Genomic DNA, 25,048 nt, shown 5'->3' on the forward strand with positions numbered 1-25,048 from the left:
CACTCTCTCCCATGGTGTCTCACACACACACGCACTCTCTCTCTCTCTCTCTCTCTCTCTTACTACTATCTATGACTATTTTCACTAATCTCAGTTACAAACACTATTTCTCTCACATGCATACGCATGCACGGTCTCTGACGGCCCTCTCTCTATACATATATTTGTCTACGTGTCTCTGGCACGCACACTCTCCTTAGGCCTCTCTCGCAAGCATTGTCTCCCCCTCTCTTACTAGTTGGCGGATATGATTCTATTAGATCATTCGGTAGAGTATCCATGCCGCAAATTCTTAAAGCACTTTCCATCGAGATTAGTTAACTCAAAGCAGTCAGTCTACTCTGTACTTTGCACTAGAGCTGCTCACCCTAAGATTAACTACTCCGCCCGCTTTGAAAGTAGTTTGTCATTGCATGGGGGAGCCTTTGTATGAGGTGGTTCCAACCAACAACACCATACTCTTTGTATGCTTCCTCCGGGCCTCGTTCACAATCTTAAGAAAAGGTTACTAAAAAATGTCGAGGTTAATTAGTCTCTCTCAATAGACACTCGCTCACGGTAAGGATCCTAGCAAAATAAAGTTAGCTGGCGCCAAAACTGTGCTTATGAAGTTATGATGCAGTCGATGTTCATTTTCATGCAATGAAACATTTCAATAAATGTTGTAACAAGACAAAAAAATCTTAACACAACATTTTAAAACAAGACAAAATTTGTCAAACCTAGGAAATATAGCACAGATCACAAAGCAATGGGAAACGGTGTACTGGGCCAACTCGAATATTTGCCTGGTTTCACTTGTATACTTGCCACTCAAATAAACCGAGTTCATTTTTATCTGTTCCCGCCATATATATATCAGGTTTTGCCGAGGTCCCGTTAGAAAGCAGTTGGCAAACTGCTGGAACTAGGCATCTTCGTAGATTCCAGTAGTGCACACAACAGTATAGAAATGAAGCTTTTTAGTAATATTGTAAGAAGAAGAAGAAGAAAATCCTAATGCAACGTTCTAAAACAAGACAAAAGTTGGCAAACTCCAAAAATATAGCACAAATCTCAAAGCAACGGTGACCAGCGAATCCACATGCACTTATTCGGTTCGGTGCATGGTAGAATTGCGTTTCTCCAGAAAGGAGCACCGATTCTTACTTCGGTTCGATTACCACTTAACCAGAGAATAAATGACTAAGAAGTAAGGAGTAAAGGCTGCCCGTAATGGAAGTATCATAGGTAGTATCATGCATGCCAACTAAGCAATTTTGATGAAGTGACATAGAATTAAATGAAGAAAGAGAGACTTGAGTATTATATCATGATACCGTATCATATTAAATGATGTGTTACTTTGTGTCATGCATGACAATAAATGTAGTCCTCTATGATATTAACATATGATACTATGCATTACGGATGTAGTATCATAGACTAGTATTATATGCATGATATTAGTATATGGTACTCCCCATTACAACCAGGACGACATTGCTGAACGGAAGATCCGAACATAGACGAGGAGGATACATGCTATGCATGACACTGTCACTGCCATGCTGCTGACTTATGGCCAAAGGGGAGCAAGCACAGAACCCTAGCTACATCTCGGTGCTGCCGCGAGTGGGTCCCATATCGTTGGCGAGGTTGCGCAGAACGTACTTCTTCATCTTCCCGGTGGACGTCTTGGGCAGCTCCGTGCGGAAGACGACGGTCTTGGGCGCCATGAAGTCCGGCATGCGCTCCCGGCTCCACGCGATCAGCTCGTCCGCGGTCACGGTGCTCGCCTCCTTGAGGCTGACGAACGCACATGGTGCCTCCCCCGAGACCTCGTCCGGCCGGGCCACCACCGCCGCGTCGTTCACCGCCGGGTGGCCGTACAGCGCCGACTCCACCTCCATGCTGCTGATGCTGTCCCCGCCGCTCACGATCACGTCCTTGGAGCGGTCGCGGATCTCCAGGTAGCCGTCCGGGTGCATGACCGCGATGTCCCCCGTGTGGAACCACCCGTCGTCTCGGATCGCCGCTTCGGTCGCCTTGACGTCGTTGAGGTACCCCAGCATGACGCAGCTGCCGCGGAGCACGATCTCGCCCATCGTGGATCCGTCGCGGGGCACGCTGCGGCCCGTTTCGCTGTCGAGGATGTCCACCTCGGCCATCACCGGCGTGCGCACGCCCTGCCTCGTCTTGAGCCGCGCTCGCTCGGGCGCCGGCAGTTTGTTCCACTCCTCCTTCCACACGCACGACACCACCAGCCCCCCGGTCTCGCTCAGCCCGTACCCGTGGCTGACCTGGAAGCCGACGGCCTCAGCCAGCTCCAGCACGGCGACCGGCAGCTGCGCGCCGCCCGTCAGGACTCGCACCTTCCCTGCTGCTGGGAGCCTCCGCACGCCCTCGGGTGCGTTGGCCAGCACGTTGAGCACCATCGGCGACGCGCAGAGGTGGGTGACGTCGTGGCGAGAGATGGCGGCGTAGACCTCGGCGGCGTCGACGCGGCGGAGGCAGACGTTGGTGCCGCCAACCATGGCCATCCCCCAGGGGAAGCTCGACCCGTTGGCGTGGAACATGGGCAGCGTCCACAGGAACGTCGGTCGAGCAGGCACCGCCCAGTCAATGAGCGAGTTGACGGTGATCAAGAAAATCCCGCGGTGGCAGTTGACCACACCTTTGGGCGCCGACGTCGTGCCGGAGGTGTAGTTGAGGATCATGGGATCCCACTCGGTCGCCGGCCGGACCCAGGCGAACTCCGGGTCTCCCATCTCGAGAAGCATCTCGTAAGTTGTGAGTGCTGCCAACTCCTCATCGGACGTCGTACTCTCCTCCTCCTTGTAGTAGGGGTCCTCGACGAGGATGACACACGGCGCAGGTTGGCCCCCTGCAGGCAGAAGGCGGAGCGCGTCGGCGAGGAGCGACAGGAACGCCGGGTCGGCGAAGATGATCTTGGCGCCGGAGTGGGCGAGCAGGACGGCCACCGTGGGCGCGTCGAGGCTCGTGTTGATGGTGTTGAGCACGGCGCCGCTCATGGGCACGCCGAAGTGCATCTCGTACATGGCCGGCACGTTGGGGAGGAGCGCCGAGACCACGTCGCCGCGGGAGACGCCAAGCGACACGAGCGCGGAGGCGAGGCGGAGGCAGCGCCGGAAGGTCTGTCTCCAGGTCCAGACGACGTCGTGGTAGACGACGGACCGGCAGCCGCCGAACGCGGTTGCCGCGCGCTCCAGAAAGCCCAGCGGCGTGAGCGGGCACGAGTTGACGGGGTTCATTCCCAGCTTCTCCATGGCTTGGCTTGCTTTGTGAATCTCGGACGATATAAAATGTGCAAGTGCACTCTAAAGGACCTTTGAGGTAGGATTTATAGAACGGTTCGGCAGATGAGATATGCCAATCAATGGAAAGACTGCCACACCATTGTCATTTTTTAAAACTACAGTTTTGCTAGAACTCATCTAGATGAGATATAATTTAGTCTCATTCACCTTTTATAGCCGTTGGATGTGATGCTATAAGATGCGTGTGTGCTGACGTGGGTTGTATTTGTTCTTGTTTTCAAAGTGAATGAGACCAAATTATATCTTATCTAGATGAGTTCTAGATACTCCCTTTAAACTAGCAGGATGGCCCCTGCAGTGCACATGCACGAGCAAAAGCAACATCTTACAAAACATATAGAATTTCGGTCACAAATCAACCTGTGATCGAATGGTTAGGAGGATAATGGTATCTCAGCCCACCAAGATTCAATTTCTAGTGGTCACATTTATTTCTGGATGTCTCTCGGAGATACTCATAGCGGTAGGGTGACCGGTTATGGTATAGAGCAGCGCTTCGGTAGTCTAGAATATTACATATGAGGTGCAATGTACTTTTGATGAAATTTTATAATATATCTGATTACCTTTTACAAAAAGGAGCAACATCTTGCATAATTTGTTATGTATCTTTATCTTATACTTAAGTCGCCTCAAATTTTGTTTTGGGTAACTTAATTTTCTAGGCATTAGATTCAGATCCAACGACCGTCTTTCTTTCTTTCTTTTTCCTTCAGCTTTTTTCCTCCTCCAACCGTTCCTTCTTCCACCAAATGGACCTACCCAATTGCTAATTCAATCAACTTACATATAACTACCGTGGACAAAAATAATAATGAAAGGATCCAATCCTATATATACCTAAGAGATTTATCCTCACTAAATTATTTATCTCAACATACAAGCATGTCACCTCATCATATAATTATGTATGGGATAAAACCCGCCTCAATATGTAATCATGCATGGAAAAAGACCCACCACAACGTTCAACCATGCATGGAAAAATGTTTTCATTCAGTTATTCTACTTATCCTATATACCTAAGAGATTCATCCTCACTATCCTATTTATCTTAACATGCAAGCTATCCACATCACCAAGTGAATCCACTAATTTATATCTCTTGGCATGCAGCCGTCTAACCACGACACATATGCCATGTCAGCAACCCCGTTCTGATGGTCAGTAGTTCCGTTTCTGCCGTAACAAACCGATGGTGCAGCCACGTCTCACTAATCGCTAATTATCCCGCTGCTGCATGAATGACGGTGTAAAAAAAGAGCACGGCGTGTTAGATTCGGTTTCTGCACGGCTGCACGTAGCTAGGATTTTTGCACCTAGAATCCAAGAGAAAAAAAAGAATTTCTGCATCTAATTTTTTCTTGAGAGAAAAAAAGAATTTTTGCATCTACTGTCCAACGTGCCAGTTATTGTAAGGCTGTTTTGGTTTTGCACGTGTGCCATCTATCTAGATGGGCTTGGTCTTTCAACCTAAAGCCCATGTAACTAACGCATCTAATCGATCTACCCATAAAGCTTCGCGAGATTGTTTAAAAAAAAAATCTAATCGATCTACCCGGCTTATCGCAGTAGGTCGATGAGGGTTCGTCTTCCCCATCGTTTTGTTTTCTGCTAGAAGCCGCCGCCGCGACCGACCCCCAAAGAAAAGGCAGCAGCATATCCAGATGAAACGGCAGCAGCATCTCCAGATGAAACGGCAGCAGCATATCCAGATGAAACGGCAACATTCACCACATCTCATTACCTCCCCATCCATTACCCTACATATGCGGAAGAAAGTGCCAGATTTAAGTAGCCATCGCCTCATCGTGGCACGGCAAGGTGGGGATAGATGTCGCGCCACCGCGCCGCGCCTGACGGAACTGCAGCTCGCCTGCATCTGGTAACCGGTGCCTCGCATCTGCTTCGCTCGGTCGACCGTACGTATGGTCTTCACCCGGTCGAGGCTGCCATCGACACCCCATTGCACGCCGCCGCGGCACCACAAAGAACCTTGGCGTTGTCCGTCGTGCAGCCTTTCAGACCCTCATCCCTTTGTTCATGCCTAGAGCGTGGCGATCCGGTCCGCATGTAGTGCTGTGCGAGAGGAACAAGAGGAGCTTTTGGCAGTTTTCCTTGCGCATGTTTCTTTTGTTTCCTCAATATGACTAGGGCAACCGGAAGCTTCTTGGATTTCATTGTAATGTGCAAGCTGGACTCCTCTATCATTGGCGTCAATCTTCCAATCAGCAAGGTAAATGGGATACAATATAATATATAATCCATGACTCTTTCCTCGATTCCTTTTACATTATCTAATCTGAAGGTCACCATTATTGACCATCACATATTAGGATTGAATCTTTTGTGCTGCTGCATTTGTTCAGATAAGTTTTGAGTTTTTGACCTATACTTTCAGGAACAGTCCATGGGTCCATATCTTCGTGTAAAAGGATTTGAGGAAAGAGTCATGGATTTGTACGATTGAATGTTCTGTCACTTTCTCAAAGAAACAATATTACCGGTGCTTTGCATAGTTTTGTCTAGGACAAAATCGCACGGGTCCAGGTGTGTGATCGACAAACTCCTCAAATTGCAGTCAACGTTCTCTGATCAAATATCCTCAAGGTTATGCCAATGTTTTGTGATCGTGTAATCGACATGCTATTCGCTAAAAATATGCTAGCATTACCAAGTTATTTACAGGTGCGCATATAGATTAAAAGTTGTGTATCATTTGAGTTCTATTCTCAATGGCTGCTTTGCTTGATTTTTTTCATCAAGAATGCACTTTCTTATGCAACTAACCCCTGGTGTTAATCTTTGATTACATATCCTAAATTAATTCGCTCTGTCGTTAATCATGACTTCGTTTGATCTTATGAAAAATATGAAGAGTCCGTTCGGATCTCAATATTTTTTTTACCAAAGTGTTTTCTTTATTTCAGTATCGTTCAAGACAGCCAAAGGCAATAATTAAACCTGAAGTGCTAACGACATGTTCCCATAAAAATCATAGATTAACTTGCTGAATGGATAATATAATTTCCTCATTATTTTTGACAATTCTAAAGCATATGTAGCATGCATGAAAAAATGCTACTATTCTTAAATATAAACAGCAATTATATAATAAATCATTTGTATATTTGATTTTAGTTTTCGTATAAAATTCCAAAAATCATGTTTCATACTATCAAATCATTTTAGTATATATTACATCTTTTCCGCAGCAACGCGGGGGCATTATCTAGTATTCCATAAATCTTGTTACAACTACACATAATCAAATATAGTAAGTCATATGTATTTTAAATTTGGTTCTCGTGTTAGCAACCAAAATTTCATCAACCAATTCCCGCAGCAACATGCGGGGTATCCTCTAATTTGTTATAAGATTCATACAAAACAGCCTAAAACATAAAAAAAAAATACATTGAGAATCTTATACCACCGCCGACGGGCCACTGTCGCCCGCTCCACTATCAGAGCCAACCTAAACTTGCCGATGACAGACAAGAAGTCTTCGTGCATGTACCTCTTAGGATGAGCACCCCATAGCCGCAGTCGTGCCATTGAACCCTTGAAGCACCTAACACCAAAGCTCGCCACTACGCACACATGGCTAGAAACCCTAACCTTGTCGCTCTAAGGAGAGAGCCGACATTTACGCCTGAGCTCTGTCGACTCTGTCCCGACGGATGAAAATCGAGGAGGATCGGAGTCCAGAGGACCATCTTGAAGATGAGGCGTTGCCCTTGTGAGGAAGAAATCCTAAACTAAACTACTAGACAGAGCCAAGGCATTGGTATTGCCCTCCCTGCCACCTACCGCCTAAACGGTAGACAGAGGGGATGTGGATCCACGGATTCACGACATAGTTTGAGCGGACAAGTGCTCTAGCCACCACACGTATAGGAGGGATGGAGTCACGAGACAAAACGACTATGGTTGATAAACTACTTGACATAGGACCAAAGAATTATATGGAGGACTTCTCAGTACATCAAAAATGCACTCCATGAAATTATTAAGAATATCCCAAACATCTTCACATCCCAATAAATTCAATGAAATAAGATACCTGTCTAGTTGAACCACATTGACCAAAACCAAAATCATGTTTACAAAAATTAAAAATTGCATCAAAATCATGTTTCTAAAATTTTAAAGATTGCTATGCAACTAGTTTTTACTTTAACGGGCATCATTGCTATGCCACATAACATGGCAAAAAAATTGGGTTTTTAAGATGGCAATTTTTAAATACATGGACTTGAAATGGCCAAAACAAATGTCACATTATTGTCAAATATTTTATCACAAATTTTAAATACTTTATTTTTATTTACATCATGTCAAATCTTGTTTACACTTTTTATTTTTATTTTGTGTAAAAGAGAATGGTGTTGGGCCGAGAAGCTGCCTGACTAGCGTGAGGTTCCTGCGGGGAAGGTTTCCGAGTGAACCAAAACATTCATGAGAGGGTTCCTCATAGAGAACCAAATGTTCACAGTGACCTCGCGGCGTCCGTCAGCCAACCATTGGGGCCACCAAATAAAAACTCTGGGGTTTCGACTCCGAAACTTGGAAAAAACGGAGGCCCATAAAAGACATAAACCTCGGCCCAATAGAGGCCACACACCGCTTATTAACGACCTTCACCCACGAGATCTATATATCGCTTATAGCGAGGCGACGTTCCGTTTTGTTGAGGACTTTCCTGCGTGCGTACAATACTGGGTCGACCTATTTGTTTCACGCGTGTTCCTTCGTTGCTTCTGTGCTCACTATGGTTTTTCTTTGTTTTCTTGCCTCTTTTTTATTGTTGGTTCTTTGTTTCCTCTCCAGTTTTCTCGGTTTCTTCACTGGTTCTCTCCTGTTTTTCTGTTTTTCTTTGTTTTTTTCATCGGTGTTCTTCATTTTTTTCATGGTTTTCACTGATTTTTTCTTTCTCTTTTGCTTAGTTTGTTTTCGGGTTTTCACTGGTTTTATTTCCTTTTCGTTCTTTCTTTGTTTCCTTCTTGTTTATCATTAGGTTTTTATATATTTTTTCTTTGTTTCCTTCTTGTTTATCATTGGGTTTTTATATATTTTTTTCTTTCTTCCGTTTCATCGGTTTTCATCATCTTTCTTCACTTTGCTTTTTTATTCTTGAACACATGTCTACATTTTTCATATTTGTATACTTTTCGTGTACATCAGGAACATATTTTGTATACATATTTAACATTATGAAATACATGATTAACATTTTTAAAATATATTTTGATGACTAATTTTTCATACAAATTGTACATTCTTATAAATTAGGAACATTTTTAGTTTTTTAAAAATATATTTGTTACCATTTTCTTAATGTGATCAACATTTTATATAAACTTTTGTTTTTATGTTCAATTTTTTAAATACATGTTCTACAGTTCACGTATATATCTAGAATACTTTCTTATCCACATTTAACATTTTTAAATACATGATTAACATTTTTATACATGATCAATAATTTAATATATTTATGTTTTTAGGTTCATTCTTTAATTCACGTTCTACATTTTTTGTATACATCCGATATATTTTGTATATTCTGTAAGTACATGTTTAACATTTCCTTTACATGATGAACATTTCAGAAAACTTATATTATATTTTGAAGTTTTCAATACATGCTCTACATTTTTTGTATACCTCTGAACATTTTTTATTCAAAATTAACATTTTGTAAATACATGATTAACATTTTTTTTGATATGTATGGTTTGATATTTACTTTTTATCATACACGTTGTACATTTTCCATATACATTAGATACAAATTTTTATACACATTTAACATTTTTACAATACATGATTACATTTTTCTAACATTTGTTGTTTGAATATATGTGTATTTCGTTTCTGAATGGTCTCAAAAACAATTTTTAAGTTGCACCAACATTTTTCTAGCACAACACAAACTTGGCTTCAAATTTAAGTATTTTTAGTTATATATATTATTACTTTTAGATAATAAAAAAGAAAGGAAATAGGGAAAAAGAAAAAGGAAAAAAAGAGAAAGGAAAGGAAAAATCAACAAAAAAGACTAATAAGGAAATCAAACGAACGAAATCCAAAACGCACGAAAAGTGCAACTAGGCCAGCCCATTCCTCACTCACCTTGACCACAGATACGCACTTGCCATTCCGAACTTGCTAATCCCATCGGAAATTTCTTCCTCGCCGTCGGAAATTTTTGTCGTGTTTTTAGGATGCCAGTTTTTTAAGATGAAGATCTTTAAATGGACAAAAAACTTTAGCTTATAGTCAAATTTTAATACTGTCTTTTTTATGTACATCATGACAAATCTTTTTTGCAAATTTTTATTTTTCTGTGTAAAAGGGAATGGTGTTGGGCTGAGAGGCTAACAGGGGACCTAACTGGCGTGGGGTTCATGTGGGGAAGGTTTCCCAGCGAACCAAAATGTTCGCGAGGGGAATCTTCGTAGAGAACCAAACGTTCACACTGACCTCCCCCATGGCGTCTGTCAGCTAGCTATAGGGGTCTCCAAATAAAATTTGACTCCACTATAAATCCGATGTCATATTTTTTACCATGACAAATCAAACTTTTTTCATGGCAAATTATCTTCTCCGACGATGGCAAGTTTAGTTATCGAGCAGGCAAATCAGCCTCAGTTCATTTTTTGTCAAAAAATTGCCATGCTTACAAACTAAATTTGCCATCATCGAGCCAATATAAATTTCCATGAAAACCCTCAGATTTTTCATGCCTAAAAATCTAATAAATTTTTAGTGTTTCCGATAGAATTTATGAGGTTTCAAATCCGAAACTTGGGAAAAAAAAGAAAGAGAAGGGACACGTAAAAGGCCGAAACCTCAGCCCAATAGAGTCCACACACCGCTCACTAGCGACCTTCACCCTGATACGCACTCGACCTTGCATACTTGCAAATCCCATCGGAAATATCTTCCTCGCCGCCGGCGCTGTCGCCGCCGCCGCCGCCGCCATGCTCCATCTCCGGCAGCGCATCGTTTCCCATATCATCTCCTCCCCCGCCACCTCTGCCGTCTCGTCCTCCACCACCTCTGCCATCTCCTCACTCCGCCGCCTCCTCTCCGCAGCCGCCGCCCCCGTTTCCCCGAACCCCAGTGGATTCGCCGTCCAGGACTACCTCGTCGATACCTGCGGCCTCACCCGATCCCAAGCCATCAAGGCCGCCACGAAGCTCTCCCACCTTAAGTCCCCGGACAAACCCAACGCCGTCCTCGCCTTCCTCTCCGGCCTCGGCCTCTCCAGCGCCGATGTCGCCTCCGTCGTCGCCAAAGACCCTCTTTTCCTCTGCGCCGGCGTGGAGAGAACCTTGGTCTCCATACAAACCCAAAATAGGTACCAAAAAAGACCGGGTGAGGTGGGACGAAAATAAAACCCGGAACGCGGCCTACCAACTGAGACATTAGGAGTTTAGATGGACGAATTGGTTGAATAGTCCCCCCCACTTTCAACCGGTTTATTTTCAACCGGCTTTTCTTCGTCCCACCTCCCACCACTTTCGTCTGGTTTATTTTCGTCCGGTTTTTTTTCGTCTCCCCTCCCCCACCCCACCCCACGCACGCACCAAAAAAAACCACCCCGCTATCGATCCCTTCAAAGAGACGCCGCCGGATCTCGTGCGATCTCCACCTCCCGTATCCTTCTCCTCATCGGGAGGATGCTAGGGTTAGCGCCGCCATCGTTGTCGCCAGCCACAGCCCGCCCCTCACCACCTCTGTCAGACCTCGGCCTCCCTTGCCTCTGATCCGGCAACGACCTCCTCCTCCTCACGCCCTTGCCCAAAAAAGACCCGCAAGCCTTCACCATCGCCTCCCCTCATCTGTGATCTGCTTGCGTGAGCCCGACGTGCGGGAGGACGACGTCGACCATGGAGCACCGCGGACGTGCTACCACCATGGTGGGGACGAGGCGGAGTATGTCGCGGCAGCAGCGACGAGCACCGCGGACGCGCTACGGCCATGGTCGGGACGAGGTGTTGCTGCCCTCCCGTTGAGATCGGCTCCAGCCCAACGATGAGGACGACCTGATCTCTACAGGTGACGATGGTGACTTGCCAGATCTGTCACAGCGGGTTGCACCCCCTCTCTTCCTTCACCACCACGAGTTGAGGAGCAGAACCATCAACTCTCTTGCTTGGGTGTCAACTCACATAGAAAAGAAGATGAAGTACGTGACCATCGTAGCTACTGTTGAATTCATGTATATACATTGAATATTCATCCAATTTTGTCTACTGTTTTCCCAAATGATAAATGAGTTGATCTGAAGGAGAGAGAGTGAGAAGAAGAGAAGTCGTGCAGCTGGTAGTGGGTTAGAATTGTCTAGCTGGCAATCAGGGATTTCTAGCAAGGGCCGCAGAGTAATATCCATGCCGATATGAACACCACGACATCATCATGGATGTGGTCGAGGTACCTCTGTTTCCTCAGTCCTCCCAGTAATGTTTTCATATTATCCGTGTATATATAGTGTGTGCGCAGTCTGTATAAAAATACATAGGCGTACTTTTTCTTTACCGGCTTGCTGTGCATTCTTGTATCAATGCATAAGGTCAAAATTATTGGTTCTAGCTGAAATATCTTTTCCCCTGCATTTTACACTGAGGAAGATTCAGCGGCGAAGTGAGGAGATACCAGGGTGCAGGCTTCAACATTCAGTCGTTGTGTCCATCATACACTCTTATTTCGTAATGTACCTTACATGTTTATTACTCCCTTCGTCCCATAATATAAGATCATTTTGCAAGTTGTTTTATTTTGCAAAATGATCTTATATTATGAGCAGAGGGAGTATTTCAGAGGTCATTAGATTTAGCCTAGCCGTGCCATCCACTTCTAAATATTTCAGAATATTTCACCTCTGAATATTATGGGAAGATTTAGCCTACTGCAGGATCAGATTCAGAATATTTCACTTCTGAAGTAAAAAATATCATGTTTTTCTTCAGGTATTCGTATCAGATTGGGCACGTGCTACAGGACGAAACTGTGGCGTGGGGAAAGTCCTCCAGCTTTCGTGCATCACCTTACCCGAGCCACCCTTTCTTCTGGAGCTAAGGAAGGACCTGCGGGTGGCGTTTCCGGTAAAGGGGGAATCTCAAGGAGGGTCTCCAGACCTTCAAAGTGCCCCACCACCAGGGTTGGCCTTTTGGACTCGAAATCCAAACGGAGAGAGTGGTTCGAATCCACCTCAGAACGAACAATGAAAAAGGCGTCGAGCGGGTGCAAGCTCGAGGAGCTAGGAAGGATGGAAGAAAGCTTGACCGTTTTTTCACTGAACTACTCGAACTTTTTGTTCGAAAAAGCGGAAATAGCTCAGTTCGAGAGAGGGTTGAGCTTCATCGGTTAGCGCATCGCTGCAGCGTGTTTTCGTCTTTGGCGACATGGGACTCATAAGGATTTCCTTTGGTTTAAAATGGTTCAGGTGTTAGATGTACAACTCTAATGGTGTGTTGTATGGTTGGGTTGCAGGGGACAAAGGACGAGAGCACTGAGCTCCTGGGGTTCAGCCCGGGGCACAAGTGACCACCACTGGGTTCTGTCATTGGTATGGTAATCAAGGAATCAGAGTGGATGAAATGTGTGGGTGGAGCATTATTGCTAGGTCAAACTTCTTTATTTTTGGTTATATTTTCACAATATTTTCAGTAGCTAACTGAACTATTGATCTTCCGTTAGCTCCAACAAGCTTACTCGTTGATTTTCCAACATCATTGGATGGCTTGCCATCTCCTTTGCAAAAGTGCGCATTCTGATTTTTCAAAGGCTTAGTTTCACCATTTTCCGATGTTTGTTTTACAGGATACTATGTTTGGTACATCAAGAATATTGTCATATCCTATGGGGTGATTGTTTGAAGGATTTTGTGTTGGTGTCATATCCTACACGGTTCATGTAAGAACACTATGTGCCTGCTTATATTTTGCATCCTTCAATATGTTGAGTACTTCTTGATTAAGTTCTTAGATAAAAGGATCAAGTCGGATGTCAGTATTTTGGGGGCAAATGGACCATCCCATACAGAATGTTCATTTGTTGTCAAAAGAAACTTGGACTAGGTCAGTACACCATTTGCATCCTGACATTCTTCATGTATGGACCATCACATAAATGATCTTTGCATCATGATATTCTTTGTTGTTCTGATCCCTCCAGGCTCCGGCGATCCACGAGGACATGGATGATGTTTATAAGAGCAGTGGTTGGTCGGTTGTGTACTGACAATCCACTGAGGCCATAGATGCATGCGATGCGATGCACATGATCGTCAAGCGACAAGACCTGCATGACCTTTGCCGTCAATGATTTCAGCGAGGATGAGATTAACTTCACTACAGTCCAGCCAACAACAGGTTATTCTAGGCCCAGTTCCCTACCTTTCATTTTTCCTTTTTTTCATCATTATTTCTTGTATTGGGAAATTCACTCAACGTGATTGGTGAAATTATAACTTGCCAAGGCTTCCACCACTATAACTGAATGATCTTCCTTGCAAATAATTTACATTATTTTTGGTTTGCTGAACTTGTAATACCGTGAAACTAGGAAGTGGTGTAATTGTTTTGGACAAAAAAACAACAAGAATACTAGATCAATCAATGTCAATAGCCCATAATATTTCCTATATTACTTAACTGGAGCTAGCACCTCATGCATAGTTATTGTATCAAACACTAGAAAGGAACTTCTGATGTACCGTTTTACTTAACCGTACAGTATAGAGAGTAATTGCAGTGAAGTAGTTTTGGGCTCCCAAAGGTAAATATGTTTGCATGTTCTTGTCACTTGTATGCATACAGAAGCTAAATATTAATTTTCTTATTTATGTACAAATTAGTTCCATGTTTATCTCGGATACAGTTTTAAATGATCGTTTAGGACCAGTTAAATTAATTAGCTCAAGTTGTCATGTAATTTAGGTCAAGTTCAATTTTTCTGCCATTTAGTTCAGTTCAGTTAGGAGCAAAAATTGGCATTCAGTGAAATTATGAATTTTTGATATGTACTTCTGTCCAATCTGGATATGCATAAAGCTGAACTTGAGATATGAAGTTACCAGTGATGTTTTTTACACGATAAAATGATGCAAACCATGCTTTTTGAGAGTTCAACTACTCATTAATTCACCAGAGAAAAATTATTGGTGACTGTTACCCAGCTGATATGACTGTAACCATCTTACGTTAGCAGTTTACATTAACATGTTGGCCACTCTTTCATGAGGAAAATAATACTACCATTATTTCGCCTCTACCGGAGGTTTTTCGGTCCTTGCAATTTTTTTATGTGTAATTGCAGTGAAGAAATCTATAGCCGCAGCCGTGTCGGAGCCCTTAGCTAGGGTTTGGGTCCGGCACAAGGCCACGGCCAAGAGGCCGTAGATGCCCTCCCGGCTGCTAGGGTTGGTTGGCCGCGCCCGCGCGTGACGGCATGATGTGGCGAGGAGCGAATCCACCCGAATCCACCCGGTGGAGATGGTGTAGCGGGCAATGGCGACGCCGGAAAGGGGGGCTGAGCGGTGGGGAACGTCGGGGATCGACAGTGTTGGCCGGCGGCCATGGGTTGGGGAAAGGGGATCGGGTCGACGGAGGGAGATCTTTGGGGCTGGAGTGAAACTATGTTCAGTTCTAGCTTTTAACATTTATGATATCCAAATTATACTCTTATGGCTTGTATGTTGTGGCAAGATGCCCACTTACTGCACCAATTCTCATTGGGAATAATACTCTTTCTCTTTGGGACCGATTTCAGTGGCGACTTAACTGATTTTTTAGTTTCTGCTTTAGGTTAGTGCTGCTGATTGTATAAAAGCCTATAAAATAGAGGATACTTTATTTTAATTATGCGAGCAATTTCTTGTCGACATGAATTCATAAACTTTATTATAGCACTCGGTACTGTGTTGTGTAATGCTCCCTGAACTAGAAAATTTGCATTTGGGCTGTACTTCCGAGGATGAAATTGTCTCCACAAGTGATAGTTGTGAAGGTATCGAATATGCTCACCGGGTGTCCTGTAGGTGAGGAGAGTGACTTGGTATTGCTTAATACTCGGTTTCTGAGGGAACCAAGGAAACATGGTGATGAAAAATAATGTACTAAAAAACATGATAATTTCTAGGATATTATAGTGTCAAAATGATCTAACGCATTGTTTTTTCTTCTAGACCAAATATGAGATCGCTTAAAAAAGAGTTGCCTAGGTCTTTTCTGTACAAACTCATCGAAGCTTTTTCTTCTTCTTGTAGCTGCTTGATTCTTCTTTACAACTCTCCTCTGTCATGCAAATAATTTGGCAGGCTTGTTCTTGAAAATGCTGAGAGGAAGAAATAGTTGATGCACTACTCTGTACCCATGCGTCAACTCCTTTAATTCCTATTTGTTTAATACATCTTACTTGAAATTTTTGCTCTGAGATTTTGTGGCTGCTTATAGTTTCAAGAGCTTGATAAGGAATTACCGGATGGTTTAAGATTAGGAACAAGGCAGAGTGGAGGCTCGCGAGGCCCATCAAGAGGCTCAAATCTCTAGAGAGTATGGAAATGGAGCACCGGGTCGCTCTCTTCCAACTGCAATGGTTGTTCTGCCAACGGGAGATCTGAGATGTAGGAAAGGAATGGTCCCGCAGGGTCATTGAGCGCGGCCGGTTCTGTGTGCTCCGGCCCTTGCGCCAGCAATGAGGACCGCGCCACCGTGTCTTCAAGCCCATCCTGTCATCCAGCCATGGATATCTGCCTTAAGTCACACTAGGCTCACCCGGTATGTAAGCATATATGTATGTAAGTGTTGTGCTTCTTCTGCCTGCGTACATCCATCTCTCGGACGGTGGAATAAGGTGTGAGAAAGGCTCATGAGGGCCGTAAAGAGGCTTGAATCTCTAAATATTATGGATGTGGAGCACCGGGTCGCCCTCCTCCAACTGCAATGGTTGGGCTCAGAGATGTAAGAGAGTAACGATGATGCAGCTACAACAGTAGGAAGGTAGAAAATTGATAGCATCTACATTATCATAACTTGTTTTTCCGGGAAATACATTATCATTACTAGAAAGTTGCTTAATACAAGCGTAGGCTACTTCATAGCATCAAATTGGATAATTCTAATATGACATTCCAGTGAAGGAGCACTACCCCATTGAATGTGATGTTCAACAAATTAATGCTGGCAAGATAGAGGAGACCATGGCCCCCCTTCACGTGAAGGAGAAATTAAAATAACTAGATAATACCCTGCGCGTTGCTGCGGGAATTTGTAGTAGTGTATAGGAGACTTTATAGAGCGAGAAGTAGTGGAATTTATGGAAACAATAATATAAATACATGTCTATTTGAACCTTTGAATGATATTATTTAATATATGGGTCATCTCCATATTTGCATAATTAGAAGAACGCATCACCAACATTAAGAGAAGTAACATATATTGTAATGAGATTTTTCTCATAATATTTCAAGATCATATCATTTAGTTGTCTATCAGAAGTGCATGGGAACAAGAAACAGAAACATTTGATACTAATTTGTCAGCATGTGCACTCCATTTTACAGTACTTCATACAGTACTATTTAAAATAATACCAGCAAACAAAGAGCAATTAAATTGAAGGAGAATGAGAACAGCCCATACCTGATGCTCTCAGTGACAAAAAAATCTTCGAGGTTAGGACTGTTATTAGTAGCATAACAATCAAATACAAAGAATGCAAGTATGTTCATAAGAGTCACGTCATATTCTTTCATTTCTGTAGGTAGATGATTGTTGTGACAATAGTAGAACCTTGCCGCACGGGAACGACAACAATGCCAATGACACAATTGTATCACTCAGGTAATAGAAATATACCATAAAATTCACGATGTCTACTCACAGGGAACAAATTACCTGAAAATGAACCCCAATATGCCATATGTTGTGATAATGTGATACTACAAAACAACCAGAGAAGAGCAATAAAAGTAAATAATTCGTACTAAATTAACATGAGTGAGAGGGAGACAGAGAGATGTAGTTGTAGATGGGGAACAGTACATCGTAGCTTCTTCATTTGTTTGTTCTTTCCAGAACCCTAAATACAGAACACAAAAGGAAGATCAATGATCCATCGCATCTCGACATATGTTTGTCGGCAGTAGTTGAGTAAGAAAGGAGTTTGGGGGAGAGATACTAACCGGACTTGTTGCCGCAGAGGAGGTCGCTCGGGATGGAAAAGAGTTCCCTACTATGAAATTTCCGACCACACACAAATCAGAGCGTCTAAAAAATTACGTTCATATATGAGAAGAATGAGAGGAAGGAGAGCACCCATCTCTGGCGCAAGTAATGTTGGAGGAGAGTGGCGGCGGCATGTACAGCTCTTCTTGTCCAGGCCTGGGAGTAGGTCTTCAGCCATCATAACCAGTGAAGGCGGGGATCGCAGGGCTCCGAGAGAGAGGTAGAGATAGAGGGAATGATCTCCGAGCCGGCAGCAGTGAGCGGATCTTCGATGGCGACATGCCGTGAAGGCTTGGCCGGCGGCAGCGCAGTATGGAGAGAGAGTTAGAGATAGGGAAGATGAGAAGAATTGGTGGAATTTTTTTTAGGGAATCAGTGGAGATTTAATCGTTCAGAGAGGAACCTCCGGGATATCATTGATCAGCTAGACGAAAGGTCAGAAATATTCGGTCCTTTTTACTTCCTGTGGCATGGAATCTGAACCGAAATCAACGCTGCTATTAATAGATCGCCCACGTCCCCGTGCATGCAAGAATGGATTACTGCATGCATGCCTCTTTGAATTAATGCCCAACGCTAATTAAGGACACGCACTACTACTTACTTTCCAGAAAATTCACTGTGAGGGAGTTATTGCGATGCCAGAATCACTGCATGCATGTATTGAGCATGCCTAGCGAGATGGAAGCTTGCATGCGGAGTGTAGCAATATTTATTTCTAGAGAGGCTGCCGAAGATTATGCTCGTGGTGTGAATTCCTGTTTGTGAAAGCCTACGTGGCAAAATGATGACGTGGACTACCTGCATGTTAAGAGAATGCTTTGTAGTGGGGAGCAACTTCTTAAGAATGGTAGATGTGATATCTAAACCTTCGTGTGAACGCTAAATTACAACATTGTGATATACTCACTCCCTTCCAGAATATAAGGACTATGAAGTAAAATTGTGCACTCATTTATTGAAATTGCTAAAGCATGATTGTTGATTCATTTGTCTACATTATTGCCCGTAGCAACGTACGGGCATTCTACTAGTTGGATATAGTAGACTAGACCTGGAGATAGATAGCCTTGGGCATGAAACTGGAGAGACTTAAATACACATGAGCTAGTGAATTCCACGATTTTTATTTTCATCTGAAATTTTAATTAGTGATGTCGATATTTGAAGCTAGGCTCCGGCTTACTCAAATGGTAGGAGGTTCGGTGGTCCTTTACATACAGTGCATATTTCTTAGGGGGTGTTTGGTTCAGGGACTTTTTAGTCTCAGAGATTAGAAAAAGTCCCTAAAAACCAAACAGGAGGGACTTTTTCTACAGAGACTAGAAAAAGACTCTACTAAAGAGTCTTTTTTGATTAGTCCCTGGGACTAGAAAAAGTCCTGGGACTTCTGAACCAAACACCACCTTAATTTGGTGTGATTTATACACAAAATATATGACACATTCTAGTTATTAATTGTGATAATTTCATTGGTCCTCTGACTTGATTCCTAGTCCCTCCTTCCATCTATGGGGGTGTTTGTTTCCGGGGACATTTTTGTGTACGGACTAGAAAAAGTCCCTCTTAGAGACTTTTTTACCAAACGGGAGGGACTTTCTAGGGACTAAACTAGGCATTTGGGACTAAATGAAGAAGATTCTTAAGGAGGGTCTTTTTTGGGACTTTTTGAGACTTTTCCAACAATGCCCCTCCATGCATTTAATGGCCCGCCACCCCATGGTGTTGTTTGATTGTTATTTTTCTATATACTAGGGGCAATATGGTCATTTAATAACCTTTAGGAAGGGACTAGGGACTTTTTAGTCTCTGCAAACAAACAGGAAGGACTTTTTAGGGACTAGAGACTTTTTAGTTGGGACTAGAAAAAGTCTTAGGACTTTTTAGGGACTAGAGACTTTTTAGTTGGGACTAGAAAAAGTCTTAGGACTTATGAACCAAACAGGGCCTAATACGTTTTTTAAGGCTAACTTTGACCAAATGTTAGAGCAATAATATATGACATGCAACTTACACAAAGCATACCGTTAAATTCGTATGTGAAAGGAGCTTTCGATGATATATTTTTCACATTATGCATGTCATGTACTATTAATCTTGTCAATAGTCAAAGATTGTCTTAAAAAAGACATTAGGCCCTATATAGATGGAAGGAGGGAGTATTTAGATTCCAGCCTATTTGTATAGTACTCCCTCATTTCCGGTTTATAAGGCTCAATTCAAAAATCTCACCAACCAAGGTAGATGATGAGTGGTGGAATATTTTTGGTAGTTTGCAAAAGCACCCAATTAATGCTCTTGTTTTCCTTAAAAAATTATGTTTATGAATGCATTAATTGCAATGCATGCATGCAATAAGTGCATGCATTGGTTAGTTTTCTCTTAATACTTGCATGCAATGATTTAATGCACTTCAAACATGTGATGGGGAACAACCAAATTAAGCCTTATAAAATGAAAAAACTAAAATTTTGAGATAAGTCCTATAAACCGGAAAGGAGGGAGTACATCATAACTAGCTGAACTTTTTAGGACACTGCTGTCCATAATTTCATTGGTGTGATTTCTAACGTCCAATTCTAACTAGCTGAACTTTTTAGGACACCGATGTCCATAATTTAGTGCCTAAGATGCACTGCCCTGAAATTTATGGCTTGCTGTTGATATATTTGTATTGCTTAAACGCAGAATGGTAGATACACTGTTATGAATTTTTAGGATTTCAGCTGCTGTGTTATATCCTTGAGTGGCTAATTTCAACTCAAATCCAAATCATTACCTGCTCATAAGCTGCAGGTACTAATTGCCATCTTCATACTGGATCGGTTGAGTTGGGAGCTATGTACCAGTTATGTCTGATTGTAGTCCTGAAAGTTTCTGAAGTTGGTGCTTCTTTCACATTGCTATTCTGAACTTTATTATGATGTCAGTTCAATATTCTTTTTTGTAAATGACATGCTGTTTCTGAGCATGGCCAAAGCATCTAGTCTTCAAGGTGCTTCATTCTACAAATGTTTTTCGAAACGGAGGCAAAAGATTTGCGTCATCCATTAAATAAGGAGAGAAAATAATTTACAGTTTTACAAGACATCCCCGATAAGTCACTTTGACACGCCCGAACAGCTACGTTATCCAAACGTGTGGTTACCATTACTCTACTTCCATTAGCATTTTTTGGAAAGGCACAACTAATAATATTACATGCTAGATGATCCCATAAGTCATCAACTACAATAAAGTACCCACTGTAAATTTTGCACAAGTTAGTCGTACATTATATCAGTAAGTGGTTACAAGGTGCATAGAAAATGATCATAAGTAAAATGAAGGTAACAAAGGATGATGACACACGCCAATTCTAGGAAAAAAAAATAATACTCATATAAAGGTCATGTTTATAATCCTTAAAAAAAACTTATAGAAATCAAAAAATTCATCTTACATCCACCGACCCCGTCCCTGGGCCTGAAGCAACCTGTTGAAACCCAAGAGCTTCTAGAAGCAACGGCTAGAGCAAACCAAAAAGATGCTAGCGACCGCGATTTGGAAGATGTTCAATACTTGTGCATAAATTCAAAAGATGTTTATGTTTCTGAACTTTGTTCGCAAATTCAGAAAATGTTTGGGGAATTTGATAAAAAATTCACGGTTTGGAAAAAATGTTGATAATTTTGAAAAATGTTCTCGATTAATAAAAACTGTTCCAGTTTGCATATTTGTTCAGTAATTCAAAAGTTGTTCATGTTGTCAATTTTTTTTCGCAAATTCAAAAAATGTTCATGTTTTGGAAAAAATGACAATGATTTCAAACAAAATCGCAATTTTTTGAAAAATGGGCCAGGTTTAAAAATTTGTTCACAAAGTCAATAGATGTTGATGTTTACAAAAAGTTTAGAATTTCAAATTTTTGTTCGCTTTCTTTTACAAAAAAATGTTCCCATTTTCAAATTTTGTTCGGGAATTTCGAAAAATGTTTCCACTTTTAAATGGATATTGGACCATTAACAGAGGGGGAGTCTAGTGTCGACGATTAAAAATTCGGCCCAGTTAGAGCCCAGTGCTGAACCGAATGACAAGAACTGAAAATGGCAGCCCATTCTCACCGGCCCCCATTTCTTTCCTTCCCCACAGACAGACCACACCAAAATACCTCCGCCGCCGCCGCCGTCGCTGCCGCTGCCGCCACCGGCCGCCGCCGCCATGCTCCGTCTCCGAGAGCGCATCGTTTCCCGTCTCCTCTCTTTCTCCTCCACATCCACCTCCGCCCCGGCCACCCCCCCACTCCGCCGCCTCCTCTCCGCCGTCGCGGCCCCCATTCCCCCGAGCCGAGGATTCGCCGTTGAGGAGTACCTCGTCCACACCTGCGGCCTCACCCGGCCCCAGGCGCTCAAGGCCTCCACCAAGCTCTCCCACCTCAAGTCCCCCGCCAATCCCAACGCCGTCCTCGCGTTCCTCTCCGGCCTCGGCCTCTCCAGCGCCGATGTCGCCGCCGTCGTCGCCAAAGACCCGCTTTTCCTCTGCGCCGGCGTGGAGAGAACCCTGGGCCCCGTCGTCGCCGGGCTCACCGGCCTCGGTCTCTCGCGTCCTGAGATCGCCCGCCTCGTCTCGCTTGCCCACTGCCGCTTCCGGCGCAGATCCATCGTCTCCAAGATGCACTACTACCTGCCCCTCTTGGGCTCCTTCCACAACTTCCTCCGGGCGCTCAAGTGCTCACCCTATCTTCTCACGCGGGACCTTGATACGACGGTCAAACCCAATGTCGCCTTCCTGCAGGAGTGCGGGCTAGCTGCTTGTGATATTGCCAACCTGACCATGGTTATTTGGGGGATGCTGACCTCCGACCTGGAGCGCCTCCAGACGATGGTGACATGCGCCGAAGGTATAGGCGTGCCCCGTGGCTCTGGGATGTTCAGAACTGCGCTACATGCTGTCGCATTCCAAAGCGAGGAGAAGATCACCGCCAAACTGGAGTACTTGAAGAATACGTTCAGGTGGTCTGATACCCAAGTGAGGAATGCTGTATCTAGGGCTCCAATGCTGCTGGGCAGGTCAAAGGACGCACTGCAGCGCAGGTCCGAGTTCCTGTTAGCTGAGGTGGGGCTGGAACCCGTGTGCATTGCTTATCGACCGATAATTCTCTGTCTTAGCCTGGAGGGCCGGGTCAGGCCCCGGTGCTATGTTGTAAAGTTTCTCAACAAAAATGGATTGCTAGATCGCGACCTGAGCTTCCATACTGCAGTCATGAAGACCGAGAAGGATTTCGTCGAAAAGTATATATGCCCTCACAAGGAAGCTGCGCCACACCTCGCTCAAGACTATGCAACCGCTTGCAAAGGGGAAGTGCCAGAGAATTTTAGATTTACATGAACCAGGAGTGGGCTAAGGAAATTGGTTACTATGTATTGCGCAACAAAGTTTTCACTCTGCATAGTAATCTGGTAATTCCTGTTTAGGTGTTCTTTGCCAAACTAGATTGTTGGTTATTTTCTGTAGTATGCCTGTTACATGCCGGTTTGGTCATTGCTAAATGCTAACTGCTATGAAACTGATAATTTTTCATTCCTGAACCCTGATATGTTGATGTTGTCATTCCTTTGAGAAGATCTCTGCCTGAACCCTAAAGTCTAATTATATTTTCCTAAATCATGGTTGAGTGAAATATGTGTTGCCAGTTCCATTCTCTCATGTGTTTACATTTTAAGAGTGAACTGGAAAGTGGAATTTGCTGGCACCCCACCTTCCGATACACAGCCTGCCAAGATGGTGTTCAGTGAGATAAAACTCCTTCCACCAAGAAGAACATGTGGCCTAAAACTCTGCTCACTCTTTTTTTTTGAGAAGTACACCTCAATCTGTCTGGTAGATATCCTTTTGTTAGTAAGCAATCCATCTATTTTAATCCGATTAAGATATGCTTCTTCTGGTCATTGGTTGATTTCATTACTGAAATCTGCACTTGCTTCTCGTTGTATCATTGCTTCATGTCATTAGTTGAATTCACGCCTTACAGTTAGTTGTTCATAGCTGCAGAACTGTAGGGAAAATATCATGTGGAAAAATTAGTGTCCTGGTTATATTTTACCTCGCTTTAATGTGGTCCTGTTTTTCTTGATTACGGGTTCTTTGTTAGTGCTCCTTTGCATTGCAATCTTGTGCGTTGGTTGTCAGGTTGCCTCGTATTTTCTGTTGTTTCCATACAGGTTACTCGGGATTACATACTTATGCAAAAGAAAATACTGTTTTAATTGCTGCCACGGGAAATCGTTGTGCAAGTAATTGTCACAAGAGATTTGAAGAGCACAGTTTTTCTATGTGCATGATCTTACTTAGATGTGGACCTGGAGATAGATAGCCTCGGGCACGAACTTGGAGAATGGATTAACTTAAATACACATGATTCAGTGAGTTGGAAGATCTTACTTTTCATCTGGATTTTAATCAGTGGTGTCCATATTTGATGATAGGCTCGAGCTTAATCAAATGGGGTGGTGAGGCTTGGTAATCCTTTACATACCATGCATATTTCTCAATTTGCTGCAGCTCGTGCACAAAAATATGCCACATTCTCTAAAAGTTATTAATACTGATAAATATTTTTTGGTTCTGTGACTTGATTCCTATTTAAATTCCAGCCTCCTTGCATAGTAGAGCAATAGCATGGCCGGTGTTGTCCTGAAAAATTTAGGACACTGCTGTCCATATTGTTTAAATGTAATGCCTAAGATGCACTGTCCTGAAGTTTTGCAGTCAATGACTGCTGTTGATATACTTTTATTGCTTAATAACCCCAGAATGGTAGATACACTGTTCTCAACTTTTAGGATTTCAGCTGCTGTTTATACCTTTAGAGTGGCCAATTTCGAATTGACATCGAAATTGCTACCAGCTCAGAAGCTGCAGGTACTGATTGCCATCTTCATATTGGATTGGTTGAGTTTGGAGCTATGCACCAGTTATGTCTGATAACCATGCGTTCTGCTGTAATCATCCAATATTTTTGCTCCGGTCCCTTACTTTAAATTTCCGCCGCAGCGGCGACCATCAGACCTCATGGGCAGGAAATTTCCATGAGTTTTGACTTTTGAGTATTTTTGGCAGGAAATTTGGTTGCAGCTCTGGCAACACGCCTACAAGTCCTCTGGTGAAATAGCCCTGAAAACGACTGAAATTGTTGCTACTTTGACACTGTCTGCTCAAAGCATTGCTGCTCTGAACTTTATGCTTTCCCATTGTAGAAGCTTCAGTGTGCAAGTTCTCAAATGAGGTAAATACACCACAAGTGCCTAAACTTGTCCGGCGCGGTCAGTTTAGTGCCTAAAGTTGCAAAATACGTAAAAGTGGTGCCATGACTTGTCCGAATGGTGCATATACGGTGCCTTTGCTCGTACGCCGCCGCCCAATATTCAGTGATCTGTACTATTCAATACAACAAAATACCAGTTATTTATGCAGAACAATTTAGTTGTCTACTTTACATACACTGCA

At 43.2% G+C, this 25,048-nt stretch overlaps 2 protein-coding genes across 2 annotated transcripts; one reads left to right on the forward strand and one right to left on the reverse strand.

Annotated features, from left to right (window-relative positions):
* Positions 1-1,592: 1,592 nt before the first annotated feature.
* On the reverse strand, positions 1,593-3,269 carry LOC123130022 (2-methylpropanoate--CoA ligase CCL4-like). Its single transcript, XM_044549976.1, has one exon. The coding sequence runs from the start codon at positions 3,267-3,269 to the stop codon at positions 1,593-1,595; it is 1,677 nt and encodes a 558-aa protein (XP_044405911.1).
* An 18,410-nt stretch (positions 3,270-21,679) lies between these two features.
* LOC123131703 (uncharacterized) lies at positions 21,680-23,161 on the forward strand. The gene has a single exon (XM_044551378.1). It carries the CDS (start codon positions 21,764-21,766, stop codon positions 22,928-22,930), a length of 1,167 nt encoding a protein of 388 aa, XP_044407313.1. The 5' UTR covers positions 21,680-21,763; the 3' UTR covers positions 22,931-23,161.
* The last annotated feature ends 1,887 nt before the right edge of the window (positions 23,162-25,048 follow it).

The sequence above is a fragment of the Triticum aestivum genome, chromosome 6A (assembly GCF_018294505.1).
Source record: "Triticum aestivum cultivar Chinese Spring chromosome 6A, IWGSC CS RefSeq v2.1, whole genome shotgun sequence".
Lineage (NCBI taxonomy): Eukaryota > Viridiplantae > Streptophyta > Magnoliopsida > Poales > Poaceae > Triticum > Triticum aestivum.

Excerpts from the sequence above, each read along its gene's own strand:
- LOC123130022 (XM_044549976.1), bottom strand. The coding sequence starts at position 3,269 with ATGGAGAAGCTGGGAATGAACCCCGTCAACTCGTGCCCGCTCACGCCG.
- LOC123131703 (XM_044551378.1), top strand. The coding sequence starts at position 21,764 with ATGCTCCGTCTCCGAGAGCGCATCGTTTCCCGTCTCCTCTCTTTCTCC.